Genomic DNA, 25837 nt, shown 5'->3' with positions numbered 1-25837 from the left:
TTTTTCTCAAAATTGCTGATTTTTGCACGGCAGGTACAAAATGCATAAAACATAATGCATATTCATGATATTCAAGATAGCTAACTCGAAAACTTGTGAACGAAAAATAAATTCCGAGTTAGCTAACTCGAAAAAAGGTTTTGTGAAAAAGAAATTCGAGTTAGCTAACTCGAAAAGGTTGTGATTTCGAAAAATAAAATTCGAGTTAATCCTAACTCGAAAATCCTTTTTTGAAATTAAAAATCGAGTTAGAGTCAAGTGACGTCATAATTTGCACTTTTATGACGTCATAATTTAGCTAATTCGAAAATTGCTAACTCGAAGTTTTCTAACTCGAAGATTCCGGGCCTCGTAAGATCATATGATTTTCGTGAAAGAGCAATCTGGGATCACTAATTCCAAATAAAAAACTTGGTATTAAATAACATCGAAAAAATAAGGATTTTCTTGATCCTAAAATGCTCTTTTTCAGAACTAAAATATTGCTGAGCGACTCATTATTAACTGCCCTCTCGTATGCTTGCATTTTATTGTTCAAAATCACAAGCTTTACAGGATTAGACGTTCCATTTTCAAACCTTGTAAATGTAGGAATAAATGGAATATAGGCAATCCTTAAGCGCTCCAATTGTCTTCAAACTGAGTTTTCTGCAAGAAGTAATATTTTATTAACCAAAATGACCCAAAGTGACCCAAAATCAAAACAGTCACTCACGATGACATTTATTATCAAGAAATAGAGCTCTTTCAAACAAATGTCCAAAAATAGCAGTGCTAGGTTAGTGCTGGTCGAAGACTGGAATTCTTGAATCCCTGAGTGCTCCCAAAGTATTGAAAATACGATTTCTAAATAAAGAAGAGTTTATAGTTTTGAAAACTCTTATTCCGACAACAAAAGAAATTGGTCACCAGCTTATATCTGCTAATGAAAAAGGCCCTCAAGAATTTTTAAAACTGGAATAGATGATCCAAAACTGCTCTAATCCGAATTATTTTTGGATTTTTGAATAGATTACAGCTCCCTCTATCACTCTGGAAAATTTCACGGAGATAGAGTTATTACATGAAAAGTTATTAGACATGGAACGCATAATCCATTTCATTTTGGAATCGCATAATCCTTAAGTGCTCTCATCTTTCAGGAGCCTGTAAAATGTGCTGTAAATTTCCTAGAAATGCAGGGTAAAAGGGTAAAAGACAATGGAATGCCCAATCCTTCCTTTCTTTGAATTTTGTCTAAGCTTAACGCTAACGTGCGTAGTGAGATAACAATGACTCATTTTCCTAAGGTGGTCAATTTTTCACGTTTCCGCCAAAAGTGTAAAAGACAACGACTTAAACAATGTTGCATTATATTATAAGTCAAGCAAAGATTAAATTAAAGACATTTGACTGAATGCAAAAGTAATAAATAAGGAAATTTTCTTAAAATTAAAAAATTTCAAATTATTTTTTGAAAAGTTATGAAAACCACGGCGATCTTTGATTGGATTAATCGGATTCAAATTTCCTTGTTTTAGCCAAATTTTAGAAAATTAACTGAGAAGAAATGCTTTCTGTTTCTTTTATCCTTTAGAGGACAAATATCAGTACATTCTGTGAAAATTTCAAGTCTCTAGAACTTTCCTATCCGGGATTATCTTGATTCCGATTTAGAGGGATCTCACCCGGGATGAGGACGGGATAGAGAGATCTCTCGAAAACGAAAGTGCCCAATAACTGGTGAACAGTTTGATGTATCAAAAATATTTTTTTTCTACTTTTACATTGCTATAAGGAGACTTTATATACCAAATTTCATCTCCTTATGAGCACTACTTAATATACAAAGATACAAAGGATATTAGCCAAAATAATACCGATTTTACAAAAGTTCCAATGAAAGATCACTGTGAACATTTATGAAAATCACAAAAAAATTTTTTAAAAAGATTCAAAAAATGATGAAAATCACTAACTTTAGTACAAATGTACTCTTTGGTTATTAAACCACTTTTTTAATTATATTTCCTAGTCAAAGTATAAATTTTTGAAATCGCCAAGCTTTAAAGGGACCCCTCGCTTGTTTGTGATCTTTAGGAAATTAAACTATATTGGTCCAAAAACCCCTAACAGCATATTCAAAGAACATAAAACTTACTGCTAGTTCCTGTAGAGATATCGAAAAATTCCTCTGAAAACAGTATGGCTTCTCCGTCTGACTGAAACCAACACAACCGGGGCTCATTGGGAGTTCTGAAGCCGATACCGATTCTCCATAAACCCGCAACTCGACTCCAAGCAAAGGGTTTTTCTTCGGAGAAGAGCGCGGATTCTAGTCTGTTCAAACCAGAGCTGGCCTCTACACTCATACTGTAATTTTCCGGTGCATTTGTGTCGACAACTTGGTGCGACAAGAGCGCGAGAAAATTCGAAGGCCTTCAGAAGCCATTTGAAATTTCTGAAAGTTGAGTGAACATCAAAATTTATAATTTGTAATTATGGAGCGAAGAAAGAGTTTTGCGTGCTAATAATTTGGGAAGTTGCTTTTCATATGATTATGAAGTGAGTGCCTTGTTATCATTTTTAAGTGAGAGGTCCCTTTAAGCTTTCCAAAGATGTAAAAATAACGTTTATACAACCTATCTATAAAAAGTTGAATTTTTTCTTTTTACTTTTTTTTTTTCATGTTCTTTTCAAATTTCACGGAAAAAACTAACAGTAAATTAATAAGCTTCTTCCTACCTTCCCAACGAAACCAAACTTTTTAAGATTGAAGCATTGGTTGAGAAATAACAAGCAAAACAAAATTTAGTGCAGACTTATCGTAAATAGACTTTGATATTAAATGTTTTTACGCAAATATTGAGTAGGACATTCAAATAATTCTTCTGAATACTGATTGGTCAATTTTAATCAACTAAAAGTCTTTCTCAAAACAATATGCAGCCTCTACTGCCTCCACTAAAGATAGTTAGTAAACTTTGATAGAATTTAAAAGGATTCTTTGATTCTTTGCACTCGTCCCTGTGGAAAGTCTTTTCAAAAATTCCCAAACCACTCTCTCGAGTAAATTTATCCTTTTTAAGAACCAAGTGTCCAAGGAAAGACAGATGGTTTTTGTTTAGTAATTTTTCAAAGTTTTGGTTGCAAGCTTAAAAGTTACTTAATTTCTAGCAGAATAGACTGGGACAACAAAAACAGACACACTATTTCGAGTGTCCCATCTCCCCCATCATGCAAACACCATAAGCGTCGAAATGTCTCATTTCACTTATGAGCTGACATTTTTTCCGTTGATTTTACATTGGTAATAACCTTTTGCCTTATAAATTTTCTCTTCACATAGAGTGCTCGATACTACTGCAGACCGAATTACTTCATTAAAAGAAACACAATTCCTTAAAGCCACCTATGTTCTAATTTGTAACAGGGTTTAGCAACAGAATGTGATCAGTGGACTGTACTGAATTAATTCCAGTTTAATAAGGTTTCAATCTTTCATTATATGGAACTAGACAATTTTTATAAGGTATAAAAATAATTTTGAAAACATTATTTACACAACCATCCCAAAAATAAAGTTAAAAATATCAAACTATATTTAAAAATATTTTTTTCATTTGTTTACGTTTTTTTTACACTGAATAGAACAATACAAGTCATAAATTAATAAAAATATGTTATCCCTGTAAAAAATATATATTGGGTTGATTAAAATTAGATTTTTTTAAATGCATGGAAATTTCTACAAGAATAAATGCGTTGCTCTTTCTTCTTTCGACAACGGTTTTATCTTCATGTTCATCTTTTCACGGTCAGTGTGAACAAGTCTGAAACGTGGGAAAAAAGAAACTCTGAAATAAACTTCATCAAAGGATAAGAGGGTCTGTTTTAGCTACGGGTGTTAATTCTCATGATTCCTTCTAAAAATTTGAACTAGCAAACAGAAAGTTGAAAGAAATTTGCTGAAATGGTGAAATTTTTTTAAAATATATATGTATGTAGGCAGCCAACAAGAAATGACGTAATTTAAACAATAGACGTAAACTTTTTATAAACCCCCTCCTCCTTTATTGCGTACGTACGTAAGAAGCACCCGCCTGCTCAGACCTTCACGGTGGTGAAGAACGAATGAGGCTCGGGCGCAGTGCAATCCGGATATGTCGATTTCAACGCACTTGAAACCGTATTGGCGCTTGCCGAGTCCCATATTTTTTTTTAATATTAAAGTTTCAATGTTTTTCAATCAATATATTCGTTGTCTACCTGCCAATGAGACGTCATTGATACCATTTTCAAGACAAAACTTTGAATGATAAATTTACCATCTGAAAGCTATACTTACCATTGATCTTATTTTGTGTATTCCTAACATTGAGTTTAAAGCCCGAAGGGCTAGAGGAGAATCTTTAACCTTTCTTAGGCAAGAAAAAGTGAAGCCTTAAAATATACGCAGTATTTTTGATGACGGATTGAATCTAGCAATTCCTTTGTTTTCGAGTGATATTTTTTTCGAAATTAAGCGGTAAATTTTAGTTTCGATCTGTCATTTGTGTAGAAACCCGGCGGGTCGTGCAAGGCCGCGTAACTTTGGAAGGATTTGTTGGCTTCAAATCCTACCAAGGAGATTCGATTCTAGCCCTTCGGGCTTATACTTCGTTGATTCCTAACCACTTACCTGAAATCTTGTCCTTTAGTATTTTCAAAATGAGAATGATCGTAATCGCGAACCGGAATACAATTTTGATTTCGCGTCCAAGACATGTTCTCCGAATCGCCTGGATGAAAACCGACGTTTTGATCTTTCACGTTATATTCGTCAGAATCACAAATTGTTACACAGGCGGTGTGAGGGATGGGTGCCAAGCGAAGGGTGTTACGCCCTAGAGACGTTTTAATGGGTTTGTCTTTAAGGATCCCTTCCTTTCGATCGATTTGATTGGATGCGTCACGTCCTTTCGTTTTCATCTCCGTAGCAACCAAACATCTGAAAAAGTAACAACAATTTCCAAAAAAAGGTCAAGCTTTTCAGCGACAACGGCAAGTAATACAGAAGATGAGGATGCCAGTTTTGAAGGATGCAAGCCTAGGAACCCTATGTTTTTACTCAACTTAATGGACTAAATGATCTAGTGAAACTTTGTGGAAATATTCAACTACCTTCTTACCTATGCGTACGAAAGACTGGATCAGAAACTACCAATTTCTTTTCCCATTTCTCAACCTCCGCCCTCTGGTGTTCACTCTGTTCCGCCCTCAACGTTTCACCTGCTGCATGGATCGTATCAGGTGCCACGATGTCCCCGCCAAAGAAATCAAGCGGTTTGGACCAATTGTTGAAGTCTTGATCACGATCAATCCATTTGAAGAGAATACGATCTACTGTTGGTTTCAGAATGTTGGCGTGTGCAACGTTTTCACGCCATGGCTAGAAAAGATGTAACACAGAGTTGGTGAAATGTCGAAAGGTGATAGTAGATGGAAGGAATGTTTATGCTAATCTCAATCTCATATAATTGAATTAACAAAAACCTATTCTGGGAAACACCTGGGGTACTAGGGTACTATTTCTAAAAATCCTGAATTTTCCGACCCTTTGTTTTTTGATTTTTCCGACCTTTAGAGAGAAAAAACCGGCCCTTACCGTCCGCACATACCCATCATCCATTTTTGCATAAGTACCCCCCCCCCCGGGGGGGGGGGGCGATACTTAGGAATCTGTCCCAATACTTTCGAGTGGACGAATTAAAATGTTTAATAATTTTCAAAAAGATTCGAAAATAAAAAAAAAAAATGATGAAAAATGAAGAAGGAAAATCGAAAATCGTTGGGCCTTGCTAAAGAGAATACAACGTATACATGGAGCTCTCCAACAAAAGCAAAACGAGAACTGTTTTTAATCCAAACCAAAGCTGATGAGAATTATGTAGAGAAAAAAAGATATTTGAAGTAAGTTCGAAAAAAAAGGTCTCACCTTTTGCAATTCAACCAGCCGAGCCTCGTCTAATTGTTGAGGATGTTGATTCGATTCTTTAGCCGTTTTCATACCAGGGAACACAAAGCCGTTCGAAGTCTTCCATTTTTCTTTCGCTTCTAATGCCGCCATTTTTTTATTCTGTGTAACGTTGACTGGATCGACGGTAGCCGAATTATAATCATGACAATATGTGTATCGTGAACCTGGATCCTGAATACAAAAAGGTACTACTTTAGGCGTACAAACTTTCGCGAGCAGAAACTTTCGCGATAAGTAAATGTCTTTGAAAATTTTTTGGGCCATTCTCGAAAGTTCGCGGAAAACTCTTGAAAAAATAGACTAGCCGTATTGTATAAATAAAGGTTGCGAAGCGATCCAGACTCCACCTCAATTCGCAAATTGCTAGCAAAATAAACCCCAAAAGATACAGGGGTCTTAAGCCTTATAATACCCCAAACACACCGACGGCACAACACCCGCTACCGCCGTCCCGCCGCGCAACACTCTTTCTTCTCTTCTAGTTCTTTTTTAATGTAAATGGTGCCTTAAAAAATCGAACGTTCGAAAATTTTTATTCGAATCTCATCGGTTTGTAGATGTGATTTATATAGTAAATTTTCGCTTGGGATAGAAGTTAAAGCTACGTGCACACAATGTAGCAAAACTGCTTCAGTCATAAATTCGCTTCGCAAAAATCGATAAAACTTCAAACTTTGAATAAAATGTAACATTTATGACACTTTCTAGCCTGTGAAAGCTTAATGATTCAAAAGACAAAAGTTCCAAGCCTATTAAAGAAGTATTTGTCCAATTTTTCTTGTGAAAATTTTCATTTTTACGTCTTGATTGGCGAAAGTTTCTGCTCGCGAAAGTTTGCACGCCTATAGTATACTTTCCCGTAACAATCCAAACGTTCTCTAAACAATAAAATTGATTCTCAAAACTACTGTATGATGAAATTGAGCTTAGAGGTGATTTGAATGTTGAGTAGACTTTTAGATTGTTTTGGGTAAGTATGGTATAATGGGAATGGGGATTGATAATGAAACGAAGGAATGTAATTGCCGGGGAGAAAGGGTTTGGGTACAGCTCATCTCCTGAAATCAAAAAAATATATTAGAAATTATTTCTCAAAAATGGGGTGCGTTTATTGGGTCACATTAGCTCGATTCGTTTATGTAAAACAGTAATATATTCCTAAATTTAGTCATCTAGCATGCTAGACTATTAGTCACATTATATCAGTGATTGCCAAAGAAGAGTTTAGAGAAAAATTACACCACTCACTTGTGCTAATTTTGCTCTAAGTTGTTCCATAGCCATTGCAGAGGTGTTGAGTGTTTGAGTGCTGTAGTTGTGGACCGCTGAGCCATCTTCAAACGAGATTTTCGGCGTGACTACTCGAGTCCGTGCACGCGATAATGCTATCAGGGATTTCTATAGATAAAAGAATTGTCAAGTTAAAAACGTGCAGTTAAACCAATATACATTTTCATAAATTACGTCACGAACATCACTTGCCTCGTATTCAAACAATTACCATGGTGATTATTTCCATTGAGACATTGATTGATTTTTTTATGAATAGTAAGTAGTTTTAATAAAATCCGCTGGGAATTAATCACCATGATAATAATTTCAAAACGAGGCAAGTGATGTTCGTAACGTAATTAATGAAAAGATCCATAGGTTGTCTTTTATATAGAACATAATGTTGGATTCAAAGTTTGAGACTGGTGAAATCAGAGGAAAAGGACGCAAAGAAGCAATCCAAACTCTACCGATAATTATTTATTTACGTCTGTGTTTGGAAAGGGATACCTAACTTATTCTTTCAATCGGGGTAAATAAATTTAGATTATCTAGGTACATTCACACATCTCTGGCGCTTGGCATATCATGAGTCTTTTGCAAGGGTAAAACTTTGTTATAATTTTCGAGTAACCTTTTTTGTCTTTACTATCTCAAATGACGTGAAACTATTTTATCTCTAGCCTGGGATTAAGGGAAAACTACTGCAAAACGATTCCGCCTGAGCTAAACAAATGAAAACTATAATAAGGTGCAAATTAGAAGTCGGGACACAAAGAAGCAATCCAGACTGTAACAAAAACTATACGCCTGGGTCTGAAAAGGGAAACTTATTTCGACGGGGATGAGTAAATTTATAGTTTCTGTAGACTTCAAGACTTACATAGAAGATACTATCTATCCTCTATACAAGGTCACTAAAAGGGAAAAATTAATAGGCGGGATGTATTTGAAAACGGAAGTTAGCCCGGAACGGAATAAACAGTAACTCTACAAAGACTATACTGCCGCTATTTTTCCCGTTTATCACCCATTACGGTTATAAACTCCACGCATATATTCCTCTAACGGGAGATAGCATCGTCTAAGACTTACAATATTAGCATTGATATAATCAATAGGAAGTGTTTGACCGTTCATTCGCGCCTCCATTAATTCATCATACGCTTTGTTCGTCATGTCTATCGGTCTACGTGTCTTTTGTTGGTCTTTAACACTCATCTCCGACACCTGTTGGTGAGAAAGATATAGTTTGAATTAAAAAACTTGATAGAATATTCTTGTATCAAATTTCGTGCATTCCGGACAAAAGTCAAATTTAGACCGCAAAATTAAGTATAGATAAAGGCATTGATCATCACTATACACCAATTAACGACAAAATCTCGAGAAAATGCTCAAAAACGGTTTTCACACACATATTCCCATCATTTTGGACCATTTCGGGCATTGCCATTTTGTGTCTTTGTGCAAAAAAAAATCTGAAATAAAACTACTCTTGTCTCCCGAATAGACGCCCCCCCCGCTAATTGTTAAGAAAAAAAAAATCCAACCCCCCCCCCGCTCTTATTAAGACCCCCCGCTAATAAAATTCTAATAATTCAATATTTTATTACAGTGTAGATAGACCTTAAATTTGTTAAAATTGTCATTTTTGTCAGTATTGGTTCTTATTTTACGTGTTCATCTGTTAAAGTTTCTTTTTTGTTGTTGAAATTGATATCAATTTAAAAAAATCTGTCTTCAAATTACCCCCCCCCCCTCTTATTCCATCCCCCCTGCTTATTAGAATTTAGAAAATTTTCCTACCCCCTGCTTATTCGGACCCCCCCCCCCGTCTATTCGGGAGACAAGAGTAATGTGCCAATCCTGAGAAAAAGCTGGTAACCGTCTAACGAACGGAAAGACGGACAAAGGTTGATTTATAGGACCTCCAGAGTGCAAATAGGTCCGAAAATTCAAAGCTACTTTAATGGGATAAACTTTCGCGGGGATTAAATTTCGCGGATTTCGCGGATTTGGGTGTAATCCGCGAAAATCCGCGAAATTTTATCCAAATGGAAATTTGGAAGGACCTCATCCGCAAAATATTTCTAAACAAAACTCAAAATGTATCAAATAAATACAATTTCAATGGCCACTTGCATCAAAGAAACGCGAATAATGCGTATTTGAACAACCAACATGCATTATTTGACAGTAAAAGTCACAAAATCATGAAAATATTGCAAATTTTTGAATTTCGCGGATAGGCCCAACCGCGAAATTTAATCCCCGTGAAAGTATATCCCATTAAAGTACCTTAGTTACCTGTGTCTGATGCATGTTATCTACATTCTTCGTTCCAGCTTCAGTGGGAGCCAACAAGGAGGTTGTTTCGTGGAGATCATTTCGTGTTAAAGGCACACCAAATTCACGACCAAGTGATACGATCATCGGTACAGTCGGCAAGACGTCGTTACGTATGACGGATTGCAAACTGACGGATTGTGACAGCTAAAAAGGAGGACAAATAAACTCAAGATTTTACAAACACTGGGAAATTTATGTTGATTTTAGGCTGCTGGCATCCTTTACCAAATTCGTGCTTCTTACCTGCGGTTTTGTGGAGGTCTGCGATTCAGACTTTATCTTTTATTCGAGCCAAGAACCCTTTTCATATCATAGAGGGATTCGAATAGTCTGATTCGTAGACCTCTACTCTTGTCTCCCGAATAGACGCCCCCCCCACTAATTGCTATAATAGTTCAAGATATAACTTAAACTTGTTAAAAATTTTCCTTTTTGTTAGTTTGTTCTTATTTTACGTGTTCATTTGTTAAAATTTCTTTTTTGTTGCTGAAATTGATATCAGTTAAAAAAAATTCTGTCTTCAAATTACCCCCCACTTATTCCACCCCCCCCCCCCGCTTATTAGAATTTAGAAAATTTTCCTACCCCCTGCTTATTCGGAACCCCCCCCCCGTCTATTCGGGAGACAAGAGTATAGTTGCACTTCATTCATGTAAGAAAATCCTTTCACTAGAGGATGAGCAGAAAACCAGGATTCGAAAGCATTGGATTTTGGCGAGTTTTTATAAGCTGGAGGGGGGGGGGGTTAGAAGAAGATTCAATTTTTAATCGAGGTTTGAAAACGGAAAATTGACGATCTAATATGTATGACACAAAAATGCAGGGAATGTGTTCCAAAACCAGTCAAAACTACCTGAGCCCGAACTACCAAAACTGTGCTCTAATGCTCTAATGCAAGACCTCTATAACTCGAACTTTTCTTACAATATATTTCATGGTCGTTTCTCTTAAGCCTTAAGCTGGGAGCAAACCATCAAACATGGTTCTTCAAACATTTGAACTTTCTTGTTGAATGGTTTGCGCGGCATTTTCCAACATTGTCTCAAACATTTATTTTGTTGCATTACAACGGCTTCTTTCTTTTGGTTATTTTTCAAATCACGCGTTCGAAATCATATTCAATTTTCGATTAGCAATGCAATGTCTTCCTGCTAGGGAAACCCCGAGTTGAATGTTTGAAAAAATTATGAACTTGTTCAACAAACATTGTTTCAAACATATTTTTTGATTTTTTTGTTGAAAAGATACGATTTTTGACTCCGCAAACCGTCAAACATCGATTTCAAACATGAAACGTCACAATGTTTGAAGAACAATGTTTGACGGTTTGCTCCCAGCTTTACTCCTTTAACTCAAAAAAGTGTTCCCGGTGGGCTTTTTAGTTACATGAATTTTTAAATTTTTGTTTTAATCGAACCTCTGTAACTCGAACATTTTCCCTCATACAAGTTTTATGGTCGCTTCTGTTAAAAATACCTTATAAACCTTTTGAGCTTTCGAGATATGGAGACACCACCGTATTTACCTGGTGTAGTCTTGTCACTGCTTGGAAACAGTTACTAGGAAGCATGTCACGAACGTACAATAATGGCTGCTTTACAATGTTACTGATTGGTTGATGCAATCGAATCCTTGCCAAATCCACATCCAGTGAAATATACAAACGGTTGGCAAACGTCATGTCGGAATTGTATAACACACGGAAAAATCCTCCACCTGTAACATTTTGAAGACATGAAAGAATAAAGGTTGTTTAAAAAATACTCATCTCTAGATATCTTTATGGCACCCCTCTAATAAGCGCCGCACCTAAAAAAAAATATTTTGAAAAGTAGTAGAACACCGCTCTCAACTCAAAAGAGCGCCGCACCCTAACGATAGACTGTACAAACCCTATTGAACTGGTCATACGAAAAGTTCAAGTTATCGGATTGGAGCTTTTACGATTTTTTATTACAAACATTAGCAAAAACTAATACTATTGCAGTAAAATTGGTTGAAAATGAACATATGAACAGCCGGACCTCCAGCGAGATTACCCGATTCTTATGAGAAATAAATAGAATACAGTAACGTACCGTCTAATTTTGGATGTTCCAGCTCGTCCCATAATCGTTTGACACCTTGATGCGCCAAACCTTCCAGAACAAAAATGTGATATTCGCCATCAATGATCTAAGAGAAAGGAACAAAACGAATGAGAAAAAATTGCGCAAAAGAAGACCGGGTTCATTTCAAGAGAAAAGCATGAGCTTAAAACTTTTTGGGTGTTAATGTTGAAAAGCACCTAACCCTACAATTTATATTCTACTTACTTGCTATAAATCAAAGTCAAGATTTGAAACCTCTAACATATCTTATAGGAGTGTAGCCTAGGAAGTAGGCGCAATACAGTAGACTCCCGATTAATCAATCCCCGAGATTTTCAAATTTTTAATTTCCCTCAAAATATTCGATATTTTGTCAAAACGACAGAGTAAGCTACTACATTAACTCACTTAACTTTTGATACATCCGCGGAAGAAAAATATCACGTGTCGGGGTAGACAATTCGATCTTATCTTGGATAATTGAATAACTGGGAGTATACTGTTGAAATAATATGCAGTTTCATGTTAGGAGGGTTACCTGGCAACCAGTAATAATATCCAATGTCCGATCGTTCTGTTGGCTTTCGGACAGCTTGTAAGTGGAAAGAGCAGCTTCGATCACGTGTTTTGGATAAGTCCAAAAGTCCAATGATTTGGCATTGATTTCCGTGGTCAAACCAAGAATTTTGCCCAAAAAATCTTTGTTTTTATAGTCGAAGATGTAAACGATCCGGCCATAAGGGCACTGAGAAAAGAAAGGGTCATTGATCAGTTGTTATTCAACTCTAAATAATGGTATAATTTTATTAGGGATAATCAAAGCAGAATTTTCAGGAAAACGAATGGCAAGGGTTGACCGAAAATAGGAGTTGCCTTTTTTTAAAAATGTATAGCGCGGCCCGAGACTTGACAAATTAATACAACTTACATATATTGACCTTCAAAATGAATGAAAAAATTATAAAGAAAGACCCATTAGATTTCGGAAAATGATCTGCATGCGTCCATGTTGGCACACAACGTCTTTTTAACATCCATCTAATGTTATGGCTGTTAAAGAGACATTTAAACAACGTTCTGTGCGAGATGGAGATACTGTTTGGTTAAGGCTGAAAAGAAAACGTGAAAAGAAAACAATTACCGAAGGTTGGTCATTAGTTTGTTGTTTTAAATTAACTTCTTGTGAACTTGTAATGGTCTCCAAATTGCCTTTACTGTCCACTGTCGTGCTAGAAAGCAGTTGCTGCTGTTCACCGTGTGTTGGCTGGTTCACTGAGGTACTGGACATTAAACTCGTGGGGTTGTCACGTGTGTCTGTCGCATAATACTGTTCCGTTAGACTACGGACCAGTTCCACTTTGATTTTCAGTTCACTTCCACTTTCAAGATAGTCACCGACTGGTACTGTAGATGCTGTTTTGAAAGAAAAACAACTTTCATTTAACGATATTTTGTTTAGGGTCTAAACTCACATCTATCTTAAGGGGCAGGTTTTTCCCGTGACTATTTGGTAGTTGAGTTTGCATGAAAAATCTATACAGAGCAAGGAGGTTTAGGTTTTGAAATGAATCTTTGATTTTCAAGACAATTTGTCACTTTGCATATTTTCATCTTTCAGAAAAAGATTACGATGACGACATCATTGAACTTTAAACCCTTACCTTGACCATTATAAGTTTTGATCAGAAAATATTCTCCAAAAGTCAGTTTATTCTACATGGGGGGAACGTACGGGGTTTGCCATTTCCAAAATACCGAATAATTTTGCCAAAATTTCCGAAATTCCGTAAAAAAATACTTGCAATTCCGATACCGAGTTTTTGGGTAATTTTCCTCGTTTTGACTAATTTTTCATCAAATTAATTTTTTCATGTATGAATTCCGAAAAAGGGGGATAATAACTTATAATACCGAAATTTCATAGCAAAAAATCATTGATTTCCGATACCGAAAAAATTTCAGAATTTCGAAATACCGAAGGAATTTTGAAAAAAGGATCAATTTCCGCGGTTCAGCAATACCGTATGCCCAAAGCAAAAAAAAAAAAAAAAAAAACAGCGCAAAAATTTCGTAACTCAAAATTTTAGGTATGCCTGTGTTAATCCACTCTAATTGTACGTAGAAAACTGATGAAAAAAGATGTCATCTTACCCTTATTGTTGAGAATATCATGGGATTGTTTGCAAGCTCTAATAGGTGATGTGTGATGCAAAATGCGCTCCCCATTCAGGAGTTCTGATAAATCAAACTCCGCTACACCATAAGTGTTGTTGTCTGTTTTAGCTTGATTTGTTAATCCTAACAGCGTCCCTATAGATGAATAAGACCAATGGTCGAAATTTTTATTAGATGAAGATTTTTTTTGACTATGTAGATGAAAAGTATAGAGGACTTTTTTCAGAAAAATAGATAGCACAGTCATGCCTTCTAACCCCTCAACCTAAAATTTTACTAGAAAAATGAGCATTTTCGATCTCAAATTCTCATCTTTCTATCTGATAGTGTTGCCAATAGATTTGGAAGGGTTTAGTCTTAGAAATTAGTTTCTCTACAAGAAAATAAACAAATGAATCCATTTTTGAGACTGCCATAGTAGAGATAATTTTCACACCCTCAATCATAAGAAGAAACGTTCAAATTAAACCAACCTCCGGCGTAAGCAGTGTTGAAAATATTTTCGTCCTCGGGTTTACTACCGAACACCGAAGACTTCTTTTTCGGTGTTTCTTTAACATCCCGATCATGAACTTCAATTTTCAATGGTGGTCCTCGTAAATATTCAAACAAATGATTCTTATCCAAAGTTCCTGGGAGAAGAAAAATTAAGAGATGTTTGAGATCATATGACATATTTACCGTCCCGAAACGACACAAACGCTAAATTATTTTTTTACGCTACGGGTCCGACCGGCCCTGTTTTTTCCGAAAATCGAAAAAATAATAATATTGAATTTGAAAAGGGCTTTATAAGTTTTTTGTTAAAAAAGTGCAAATGCATCCCAGTGAGAAAAAGCATCACAATAAAAATAACAAAAAAGTCGCTCATCGAGTCTACTACCTCAAAACGTCACCATATTTTTATCTTGACCTTCCGACCCTAGAAATTTATTTTCATACCGACTGACCCATTTTCGAAATCTGCCCCCCCCCCCGAATGAAGTATAACCCAAAAAGACACCTGTTTTAGTGAAGTAGTGAAGGTAGAGAGTCACCATATTTCCCGAACACCCTGCCTGGAAGTGCTTGGAATCAAACACAGTCTATTGCAGTGCAAGTCTGTGATCGAAACCTTCACACTACCAACCGGCAGAATGTTAGTGAGATACAGTGATAGCCTTATTCAGATGGTGAGTGAATGTATGACGTCTGCAATTTAAGCTTTACTGAGCTCATTTGACGTCAATTGATACTTCGATTACACCTGTTTTTTTGTGGGACTAATTTTCATAACAAAAGACTATGTATAAAGAGAAGTTTATATACCTAATAGGATAACATTGCTATCATTGAATTTGATGTTTCGAGAGTGTTCTTTTGCAAAACTCCGATGTTCCACAGTGCCATAGAATTTGTACTTCACATAAGCTGGATGACAACTTAAGAGAAAGAGATAAATTTTAAAGGGAACCACTCAGATAAAATGGTTCTGAGATTCGAGGATGTGCTTTTTCCAAGCTTAACAGTGATGTAAATAGTCGGATCTTGAGGATACAATAGATAGCAGTAAAGCTAAAATAACCTGGGTCTTGACCTACGTTCGATTCAAATTTCGTGAATTCTTAAAGATATTGTGACAACCAAAACGAACCTGGCCACTTATTCTTTAAGAGATATTAATGTTTTTTGTCGTTTCATTAGAATAGAACGAATTACGCCCATGTTTTCCGTCAAGCAGGGAGGGAAGGGGTAACAGTAAAAAAAACTGGACAATCCAAGAGGCGGAGTTCTTTAAAATGGAAAAGCGTCAAAAACTTTTTTTTTGAATGACAAAATTCAAACAAACTACATGGCATGAACCCCCCCCCAGCCCGCAGGGGGGGGCTACAACCAAAATCTTCCTGAAAAAGGCTGGGGGCTGGATTTTTTTTTAATTTCAGGGGGTACCTATGATCTCTGGGGGTATCTAACTTTTATGCAGTAAGGTCTGGGGGCTTGGGAACTATATTTTATCTTGCTTTTATCTAACTATCATTAATCTTTTTAATTGCAAAAATATACAATTTTTTCATTTCTTGACATATACTCAAGTCACAGGGGGTATCAATCACAGGGGGTACCTACTAACGTCTGTTGTTTGGGGGTACCTAAAATTCAGGGGGTACCTATTTTCTTAGGGGGTACCTAAACCCCTGGTCCATGCCATGGTTAAACTACATCCCCCATCACCATTCAAGTTTGATTTTGCCTCAAGAGTTAATTGTACATTCATCGTAATATTTCAGTCTAGATAATAATTTTTACAAGCACTTTACTTTAACTGTTTTTGAAAAGAAAAAACTTTGAAAAGTTGGCGGGAGATGGGGGCGGATTTTACTTACTGATGTCGCAATTCATCGTAACTTAATCCATTTTTAGGCATTAAGTTGGCTGATTTCACAGTCAGCACCATAGGGTTTAGTTTGAATCTTTGGTAATCTGATAGCAATGGTTTATCCAAGGATAAGATGACAATGACCTCTTCCAACGATGAGATTGGTTCTTCCAACGTGTTACTGATGGAGAGACAATTGGTGAAGAGAGAAGAGAGAGGTACTGCGATGCAAGCTAACCCGTTTTGATTGATATGGTCTTGTTTACTTGACGCCATCTTACGTAATGCTGACGATGCACCATGACGTAATGCTAAAACATTAGTAAAGAAATAAAAGTTTTCGTGTAAGATGGAATTTGACATTGATCCTACCTAGTTTAAATTATTAAATTTGAGACGGAAAATAAAACAATTTTTGTATCTCTTTGAAACTGATAATTTTGAAAGATGTACTATAAAGAATTTGCATTGATATTGAAATGATGTCGATATAAGATAAAGATAAGATTTGACCACCTTTCTTGGTGTTCATGACGTAATTTTATGACAAAACATACATTTTCTTGAATTGGTATTACGTGTACTACTTCTACTACTCTTCCTATTGGCTGACGGTACTGCCAGTGTATTATCTTCTCTTTCAGTCTTCGTACTTATTTTCTCCTTGTATTCTTCATTTCCTTCAAAATAGTTTAATTAATATTTATTGAGTTGGAAGGATATTATCAAGAGGAATGTCATATTATTATTTCTAAACCATGGACATACATCTGCGCTTTTAGAATTGTTATTTTATGACCAACAGATTGTCGTCATCATTATCACACTTAAAACCTTAGAATTAAATGGATTGAAATTAAGTGGATCAAATTTCGCAAAATTTAGTACTCGCAATAATGTATATCCACTTAATGTAGTCAAACAACGAGATTTTTTTTCCTCAGTGTATAAAACATTGATATTTTCTCATTCAAAAAGCAAAGTAAATCCGAACAATCAAGGTTTTCTCCAAATGATTTGAAAAGTGGAAAACAGGCAACAAATACAGGAATACCCATATTCAAAACATGAAAAAATAATTCAGATTTGTTGACGAAGATCAACAGCAAAATTTCCAAAAAAAATTAAAAAAACAAACAGACTCGAATTCCCTGATGCAAGCGGGACGGCACTTTTGCATACTGAAGAGAAAACCGTTTACCTTTGTTGATACGATCGATTTCTTCAGTGTCTACAGCTAAAGGATTTTCACCGGTCGATGCTAAATCGATTAGATTCTTAAATTCGGGTTGGTTGGCATGATTGAGTCGAACTTTGACATCAACTTTACTGTCAGTGGTACTAATGAATTGATGGCTTGATTGTTGCTCTGGCTCCTGTGGGATGTAAAATAAGTTAGCAAAGAATCTTTTTTTTTGCAAAGAAAACAGGTTTTATTGGTACTAGTATGCATTAGGCTGATCCATTCTCAAAAAGTCAAAAAGTCAGAAAAATTCTTGTGTGGATACCCCTAGAAAAATAAAAATAGTCGAACGTGAGCAACGCACTGGGCTCAACTTCAGTGGCTTCAAATTATTCATAGGCCCGATTGTAGACCACCAGATATTCACCCAAGGTACAAGTGTGCCAAATTTCAGCCAAATCCAAGCATTTTTGAAGTCTCCAGGCTGCCCTAAAGTTTTTGTGACAGACAGACAGACAAACAGACATTGTCAGATTGTAGCTCAACTGAAGTTGAGAATAGAAACTGTCCTTGGACCCCTGGAAATTTTTCTTGGTTTACTCCCTAGAAATGTTTTCGTTCACTCCCACCTCCAGTGTATAAAAAAAATGATTCTTTTAACTTAGGATTGTTATAATAGTAAAAATCAAGTCGATTATTAAATAAATCTCAGGATTGTTCTCAAATTGTTTTCTTTCAATAGCATTTTGATTTTTTCTTCGATTTCAAAGTACTACCGGGCTTTTGATAGCTAAAGAAATGACCCCTAGGTGATCCAAACAGAACTGAAACAACTTAAAGTGAACCAAAAAAAAATGGAAACTCACGTTCGTGTGGTAGTTCCCAACAAAGCTCACTTTTTTGTTAGCCTTCTTTTCAACTGTGAAAAAAAGGAGAATATAAAGAATTAAAAAAACTAGTATCCATACGCTTCAAAAATTCCTTGAAAATTTTACATGTGTAGCCTTTAATTTGAAAGCTTCTTTGAAAAGCAGCTACTTTATGACCCGGTAGCATTCTCTTGCAATCCAAGGGTTGTTGGTTTGGATCCTCTGTCACCTCCAAGATGGGCAGTAAGTAACTGGGAGCTGATAGTAGATGTGGTGCTCCACTTCAGCATTCGATCACCAAGATCTACCGCAAATGGAAAAGGGGATAGACTACCTCACTCCCTGCTCCGCGAACAGCCAACAGATGAATATACTTTACATGCATCACAATAAGTACTTGTGAATGAGTGTCTTAAAAGCCAGTGTTATTATGAACTCAATTGCTGAAAACGTTGAAACAAGTAAAACAACATTGATTAAGAACTTTAAATGTTCACCTCTATTTGGATCTAGTAAGGATGAAGATCCAGCCCCAAGATGAATAATGCCTTTGTCATTATTCAATTTACTTTTCAACGATTCTAAGTCAACCTCATCTTGAGTTTTAGTCTGAGGAAGTCGAAAGGCCTTTGGACGATCAAATCTTGCTTTGGCAGATACTTTATCTTTGGTGTCCCATAGTTTTAATTCGAATTTATGTTGAAACATCTTGAGTAGAACGTCTTGTGTAATTCGTACTTTAACACTGAAAAAATGCCATTGAAATTTCAAATATGGGATTTCAACAAAAAATAACAAATTGGATCTAAAATAGATATATTAAATGATATCCAGGGAGATTCTACCGGGTGCGCCACAAAAAAGTTTCTCTCTTTGAAACTAATTTTCTCGAAATCTAAAAATTCTAAAACAACGATTCCTATTTCATTGGAAAGAAGAAAGATAGACTTAAATTTTGATGGGTCATTTATTAAATTTGATTCATTAGATCAAAAGTTATGCTCAATTGAATAGAAAAGTTACTTTCAGAAAGTGCTGAAAAACGTTAAAAATCGACCTATCAAATCAAACAGAAGCATAATTACATTATACATCAGTATTTTCGTTTCAGTCATTAAAAATGATAATTAGCTGTCTAAATGACCTTTTTGTATAAAGGAAGGTTGAATTTCAATGAAATGAAGAAAAATTCGTCGAAAAAGACAAAAAAATCTGGTAAAATTCATAAAAGTACATCAAATACGGGTTTCGAGGTAGATCCAGTCTTACATAGACTTTATCAGTCTAGAACCAAAAATCTGAGGACAATTTTGGTAAAAGTAAATTAAAGTGATTTTGATGAAGATTTTAAACCCTTTCAACCCTTCAGTTTCAAAATTTATGTGTTTAGTTACTGAAAAATGCTCTTAATCATGAAAAGGCTATTGTGATTGCCAATTTTAAAATAAAAATTTGATAGGTCGATTTTTAACGATTTCGAGCATTTTCTGAAAGTAACTTTTTCATTCAATCGAGTATAACTTTTGTTCTAATGAATCGAATCTAATAAGGGACCGTGTACAAATATTGTTTTAATCGTTTGAGAAAAAATCGTATAGTGAAAAGGTATGAAACGATTTAGTAGCCAACAATTTGAAGAAAAATCGTTTTCTAAACGATGACTGACAAACTATGAAAAGGAATTCGTTTTCATTCGTTTTAAATCTTGAAAATCGTTTACAATCGTCTTAAATATCCAGATTTCGTTTTGGTGTACTCAAAATCGTTTTGGTGTTCTCTAAATCGTTTTGGTGTTCTCAAAATCGTTTTGGTGTTCTCAAAATCGTTTTGGTGTTCTCAAAATCGTTTTGGTGTACTCAAAATCGTTTTGGTGTTCTCAATATCGTTTTAGGTTTATATAGATCGTTCTTTTAAATAGAAAAACGTTCCATCCAAAGGCAAAACGTTTCAATAAAATGAAATCGTTTTTGCTCGATTAAAATTCATCAAAAATCAGTTCGTGTACCATACAAGGCCAAGTAAAGGTACAAGAGTGGAGAGACAGTGCATAGATCCATATTATAAACTATGTGGACTCTTTTAAAATTGTCGGTGTGAATGTCCATGCTATTTTGATTCCCCTACCCCTTAGTTTTCCAAAAATGTATAACGAGTGCTTTGACTAAAAAAGTCGCATTTTACGTATCCAACAATGAGACAGAGTACTACATCCGGTAATGTTATTCCAGAATAATACTTTTAGCAACGGGCGCATCGTAGCATTGATACTATAGCTAGTAATCGTTTAATAGTTTAGATATTCGTTTGATATTTCAGATATTCGTTTAATAGGTTAGATATTCGTTTACTAGTTTAGATATTCGTTTAATAGTTTAGATATTCGTTTTAGAGGTATGATATTCGTTTTAGAGGTAATAAATTCGTTTTGATAGTTTCAAATTCGTTTTGATAGTTTCAAATTCGTTTTGATAGTTTCAAATTCGTTTTGATAGTTTCAAATTCGTTTAATTGATTAGGAGATCGTTTGATCTTGAAGACTTTCTTTTCAAATCGTTTTACCACTTTTTGTTCAAAGAAAAACGTTTAAAATCGTTCCATAACGTTTCAGCCTGACATTGCTTTAAATTGGTACGATTCTTAAACGATTAAAATCATTTGGGAAACGAAAGAAATCGTGTAAATTCGTTGAAAAGTGGAACAATATTTGTACACGGTCCCTAAATGACCCAACAAAATTTAAGTTTATCTTTCTTCTTTCCAATGAAATAGGAATGGTTCTTTTAAAATTTTTAGATTTCGAGAAAATTAGTTTCAAAGAGAGAAACTTTTTTGTGGCGCACCCGGTATCAGAAAAGGATTTTGAGAGAATAAACTGTCTGAAACAAAGGTTGTTACTTCTTAAAGGAAATGTAATATCAACAATATCAGGTACGCTTAGTGTACTACAGAATGCTATGGATCCAATATAAATGAAATCTTAATTTTTCTATGAAATCACTCTATAACTATTGAGCGCTTTTTTAATTTATCCATCAACTTTGCTTTAGGAGTAGTTATAAATATTTCTCTTACTTGCTGGTCCAGGCAACCCAAGTTTTGTCTCCATCATTCCAGGTCCTCAAGACTTTGGAGTCATTATCTCCATACATCTTGGCTGCCATACCAAAAGTAACTATATCATTTTTAATAAAATCTTTGTCATCTGGTAATAATTTGTATTGACAATGCAAGTAGTTTTGAACTTGTGGCGCACTTTCTGATTTTTTGCCTTCTGGTAATTGGTCTTAAAAAAAAAGATCAAGTTTGGACTTAAAATGCCTATGTCATACTTCAAAATTCTGAACCGTATATGTATTAAACATCTATACATTTAACATAAAAGGGAAATAATATGTCTTGAATTTAGCAAGAGAACAAAAAATAATAAGCTATGTAGAATGAAAATGTTTTCATCTTTTATTCCAAAAACGATAAACTTTTCTTCCCATTGTACATCCAGTAAGTATTTTATTGTAAAACAATATAAAGTGTTCAGTACATACTGAAAAACACTAACTAAGCCATTTTTTTGATCAGAATATCTCACCTGTGATGGATGCTTTAGCGATGGTGACAGTGATACAAACTTCATGTTCCCCTTCTTCTTTCACTTTCTTTTGTTTCATTTTGGTGATGTGATGTATAATGATGTGCAGTGCTTGATGAGATATGATGTTTATACAGTACAATCATTTCTGATGCACTGTATTTCAACCAGTGAAAGGCAGTTACGTCATTTTCTCATTTCATTTTATTTACCTTGACACTGAAAGAGAGAAATGAAGTTGAAAATTGGATCTGATTATCCTATTTTGCTGATATCAAAGCTTTAAGGTTAAGATTAATTACTCTATCATGTTATATTTCATATATTACACCAGATTACACTCTTCCTTAAATTTAAAAAGAATATTGCTCACATATCTGCACAAGCAAATAAGAGCGAGGTGTCAATTTTTGAATAAGGGCGCGCTAAGTTTATTTAATTTTTTTTATTTTTTTGGTATATCTCATTTTGCGAGTGGTTATTTTCTGAAAGATACAAAGAGTAATTTTTGTTTCGTTCAACTCAGTAACAACACAAATGAGCCAACAATTTGCAACATTTTGACTATAATGAACAAATTACGAGCGTGTAATTTGCCGCGCAGGTGACATCATGCGGCTAATTTTTTCTTCTTCATTTTTGAGGAAGGCAAGTTGGTAGGAAGTTCAAAATGGTATGAAGATTTAGCTCATGAAAGCTGCCTCCATTCATATTTACCATCAACTGCTCTAACTTGGGACTATCTGACAAAACATGGGACAGTAATTCGGCCACCATTTCACCGAACCTCCAAAGTCATTTGATTTGATTTAATGAACGGCATATTAAAAAATACACAATTTCTCTTTCGCACCGAGTAGGCTTTTAAATCGAAATATGAAAAAAATCCGTAGTGGAACACACCCGAGTGTCCTCTTGTCACTCTAAGAGGAACAAAGAAGTATGATTGATAAACTTGGTGGAGTTATCAAAAACAAATTTGTTGTCAAAGAGATTTAACAGTAAGTGAAGATAGAGGCCAGATATCAACCAGTCCCATGTTTCGACCAATCGTTCCAAATTAGAGCAGTTGACGGTATGAACTTTGAAAGCCCCACAACTTTTGCTATCAATTGCAGTTGAAGTTGATGTTAAATTTCTTTGATCTTTGACTTACTGTTCAAAACAGCAATTTTTTTACAAAAAATTGAGCTCAAAATCGCACAGTGAGCTGGGTCGTCCAAGCCACCAATGATTTGGAAGAGGTCCACAGCTGCTACACTGTCAGTATAGACATAGGGTCCTCCCCCCAAAAAAGATTTGGGTATAATACCTAAAAAAAAAAGTGCTAAAAAAGCCAGGTACCTGGAAGTATTCTTCGGGGTACCTGATATGTTTGGGGGTATTTGCATTTTCACAAGTGGGGGTGGGGGCTGTTGTTTTTGTATGAAGTCATGGAGGCCAGGGACCCTTGAATTCCTTGAAAAATCCTTGATTTTTTGCCTACCCTTAAAAATGTCCTTGAAAAATCAATATTATTTTGGGGACCCTTGAGGTAGAAGATTTATACCCTTGAAACCCTTGAAATGCCAAATTTTGTGGTCATTTCTAACTTTCAGAAATACAAAATCTTTGCCAATGCAAGGGATACAAACATCAGTGAATTAAATCAGAAAACATACTTTTGGAACCCCTGAGATTCAAGGGGATATTCCACGATCCATTCTTAAGGGTTTTACCCTTTAAGCTGTTAAGTGCCACTGAAATTATATGAGATCAATAGGTCTGGGTTATAGAATAGGTGGTTGTAAAATTTTCAATTATCAACCAATCTAAAGCACTGAAAATCAAAGATTTTCTCCATCGGCCTCAACTATAGTTGGGGCTTCCTTTGCCACAACTATAAAGAAAGTATTTGTTGAAGAATGTAATTGAGGTTCTGTTCAAAATCAGGGGAATTGAAAAAACTGATTTGTCTGAAAGATTTCGTGGTTTTTATGATTTTCTTAAAGAAAACGTCTTTAGGGGTATTTTATGCATTTTAACTTTAAGGGAGTTGAGGATTCAACCTTTCTCCTATTGTCGACACGACAGAATTAGTTAAATTAGCAAAGATCGACTAAAAACCCTAGAAACCCTTGAAAGTTTGCGGTAAAAAAGCCTTCAAACCCTGGAAAATTAGTCAAAAATGACCCTTGATAATGATACCCTTGAATTGGTGTCAACTGCTCTAACTTGGGACGATTGGTCGAAACATGGGACTGTTGACAATCTGGCCTGTATTTTCACTTATACGTTAAATCTCTTTTACAACAAATTTGTTTTGATAACTCCACTCAAGTTGATCAATCATACTTTCTGTCATTAACATGTCACGATAACTTTCACTGATAGCACACCCTTTTTAACTGTTTGTTTGCATTCAAAATGACTGCACGCCGATGGGATAAACAAATAACGAGTGTGTAACTTGCCTTGCGAGTGATGTCGAACGTTTCCATCGTTTTGCCACTAATTTGGTCTTCTTCGTTCTAGACATTCGTATGAGTTCCACTAGGGATTTTTTTCATTTTTGGATTTAAAAGCCTATTCGGTGCGAAAAAGAAATCGTGTACTTTTTAATACACCGTTCATTAACTCAAATCAAATGACTTTGGAGGTTCGGTGAAATGGTGGCTGAATTGCCATCCCATGTTTTGTCAGATAGTCCCAAGTTAGAGCAGTTGACGGTACACTTTTAATTTTTTGTTTCAACACCCTTTTTTAGAGAGAGACAGGAGTAATATAATTAAGCAATTAAACAATTTAAAAGAAAAACCAATTACTCCAAATTTGAGTCTAAGTTCTAGGAATGAAAATAAAAGGATAATGATAATACACCTCATCGGAAATTCCACAAAAACAATCGCGCTAAAATGGATCCGTTGAAATTGGGAGGTAAACATAAAATGGTAGCGCAAGTAGCGGTGGTAAGTTCCCGCGTAAAACAAGAACTCACTTGCTTATATCTGGGTAAATGCTGTGTTACACCCATCAATAAGCCAGCATCACCAGGGTTGCGATCAACCTGCGCTTTCCTGAAGCGAAAAGTTCATGGGTAAATGCTGTGTTACACCCATCAATAAGTCAGCATCACCAGGGTTGCGATCAACCTGCGCTTTCCTTCGAAAAGTTCTTGTTCTGNGATCTGATGTCAAAGAGTCACCTGTGATGATTGAAATGGGTGATTCTGATTAGCCCTTGTTGAGATTATATCGCGAACACCAGACCAGACTTTTCTAGAGTTTTTAGAATGGAAATCAAAATATCTGATGTAGTGGTTTTTTTTACTACGTCTAGTCAAAGTGACTATCATATTTCGATACCTACGATATAATTCATAGAGTCGATCTTTGGACTCCTTAGTTTTAGCCTTAGCGTGTTTTGTTTGGTAGTGGTCACGTTTTTGATTGATTCAAAATTCCTGGCGTTATCCCTGGTTTTGTTTTTGATCTACGACTTGGTAAGTTTGACTGTGGGTAGATGTCTCTCTACAAGTACTTCATTTCTGTCATTAAAATATTGAAACAGGAGTCGGATTATGACCCACCTCTCAAAAAGGGGTCCCATCAACTTCAAGAAAATCCAGAATAAATTCTTCTCGTTTGAAACGCAGACCAGTCTTGCTGAAAAAAGTATTATCTTCACCGGGAAAACTTACCTTCAAATGATGGAAAGAGACAAAACTGGGGGAGATGATCCGATATGGAAAAGCATATGTTGCCAGATACAGTTCCATTATCAGATGGGCTAGAAATAATATTATCAATGAGAGTCCTTGAGTCCTCAGTTATTCTGTTGGTAAAAGGATCTGTGGAAGTATAAGATTAGAATCGAGGATATCCATGAAGGACATTATTTCTGAATCATCCTCGCATTTTAAAAGATTAAGATTGAAGTCTCCAAGAAGGAGGAGTTGCTTTTTCTCAGAAGAAATT

General features: G+C 35.5%; 1 protein-coding gene across 1 annotated transcript; it reads right to left on the bottom strand.

The window, feature by feature from the left end:
* Positions 1 to 3485: 3485 nt before the first annotated feature.
* Positions 3486 to 22102, bottom strand: LOC136820323 (uncharacterized). Its single transcript, XM_067076519.1, has 21 exons — positions 21882 to 22102; positions 21368 to 21578; positions 18793 to 19040; positions 18293 to 18345; positions 17445 to 17619; positions 16801 to 16923; positions 16251 to 16554; positions 15196 to 15308; positions 14361 to 14519; positions 13864 to 14022; positions 12854 to 13125; positions 12251 to 12457; positions 11701 to 11797; positions 11148 to 11338; positions 9581 to 9766; positions 8366 to 8500; positions 7247 to 7396; positions 5957 to 6169; positions 5151 to 5410; positions 4661 to 4969; positions 3486 to 3812 (listed from the first exon to the last, which is right to left on the bottom strand). The coding sequence occupies exons 1-21, from the start codon at positions 21958 to 21960 to the stop codon at positions 3728 to 3730; spliced, it is 3729 nt and encodes a 1242-aa protein (XP_066932620.1). The 5' UTR covers positions 21961 to 22102; the 3' UTR covers positions 3486 to 3727.
* Between the last annotated feature and the right edge of the window lie 3735 nt (positions 22103 to 25837).

Source organism: Clytia hemisphaerica, unplaced genomic scaffold (genome assembly GCF_902728285.1).
Source record: "Clytia hemisphaerica strain Z4C2 unplaced genomic scaffold, Clytia hemisphaerica genome assembly, whole genome shotgun sequence".
Classification (NCBI taxonomy): Eukaryota; Metazoa; Cnidaria; class Hydrozoa; order Leptothecata; family Clytiidae; genus Clytia; species Clytia hemisphaerica.
The sequence above is the reverse complement of the archived record's forward strand: the minus strand, read 5'-3'. Positions and strand labels throughout refer to the sequence as shown.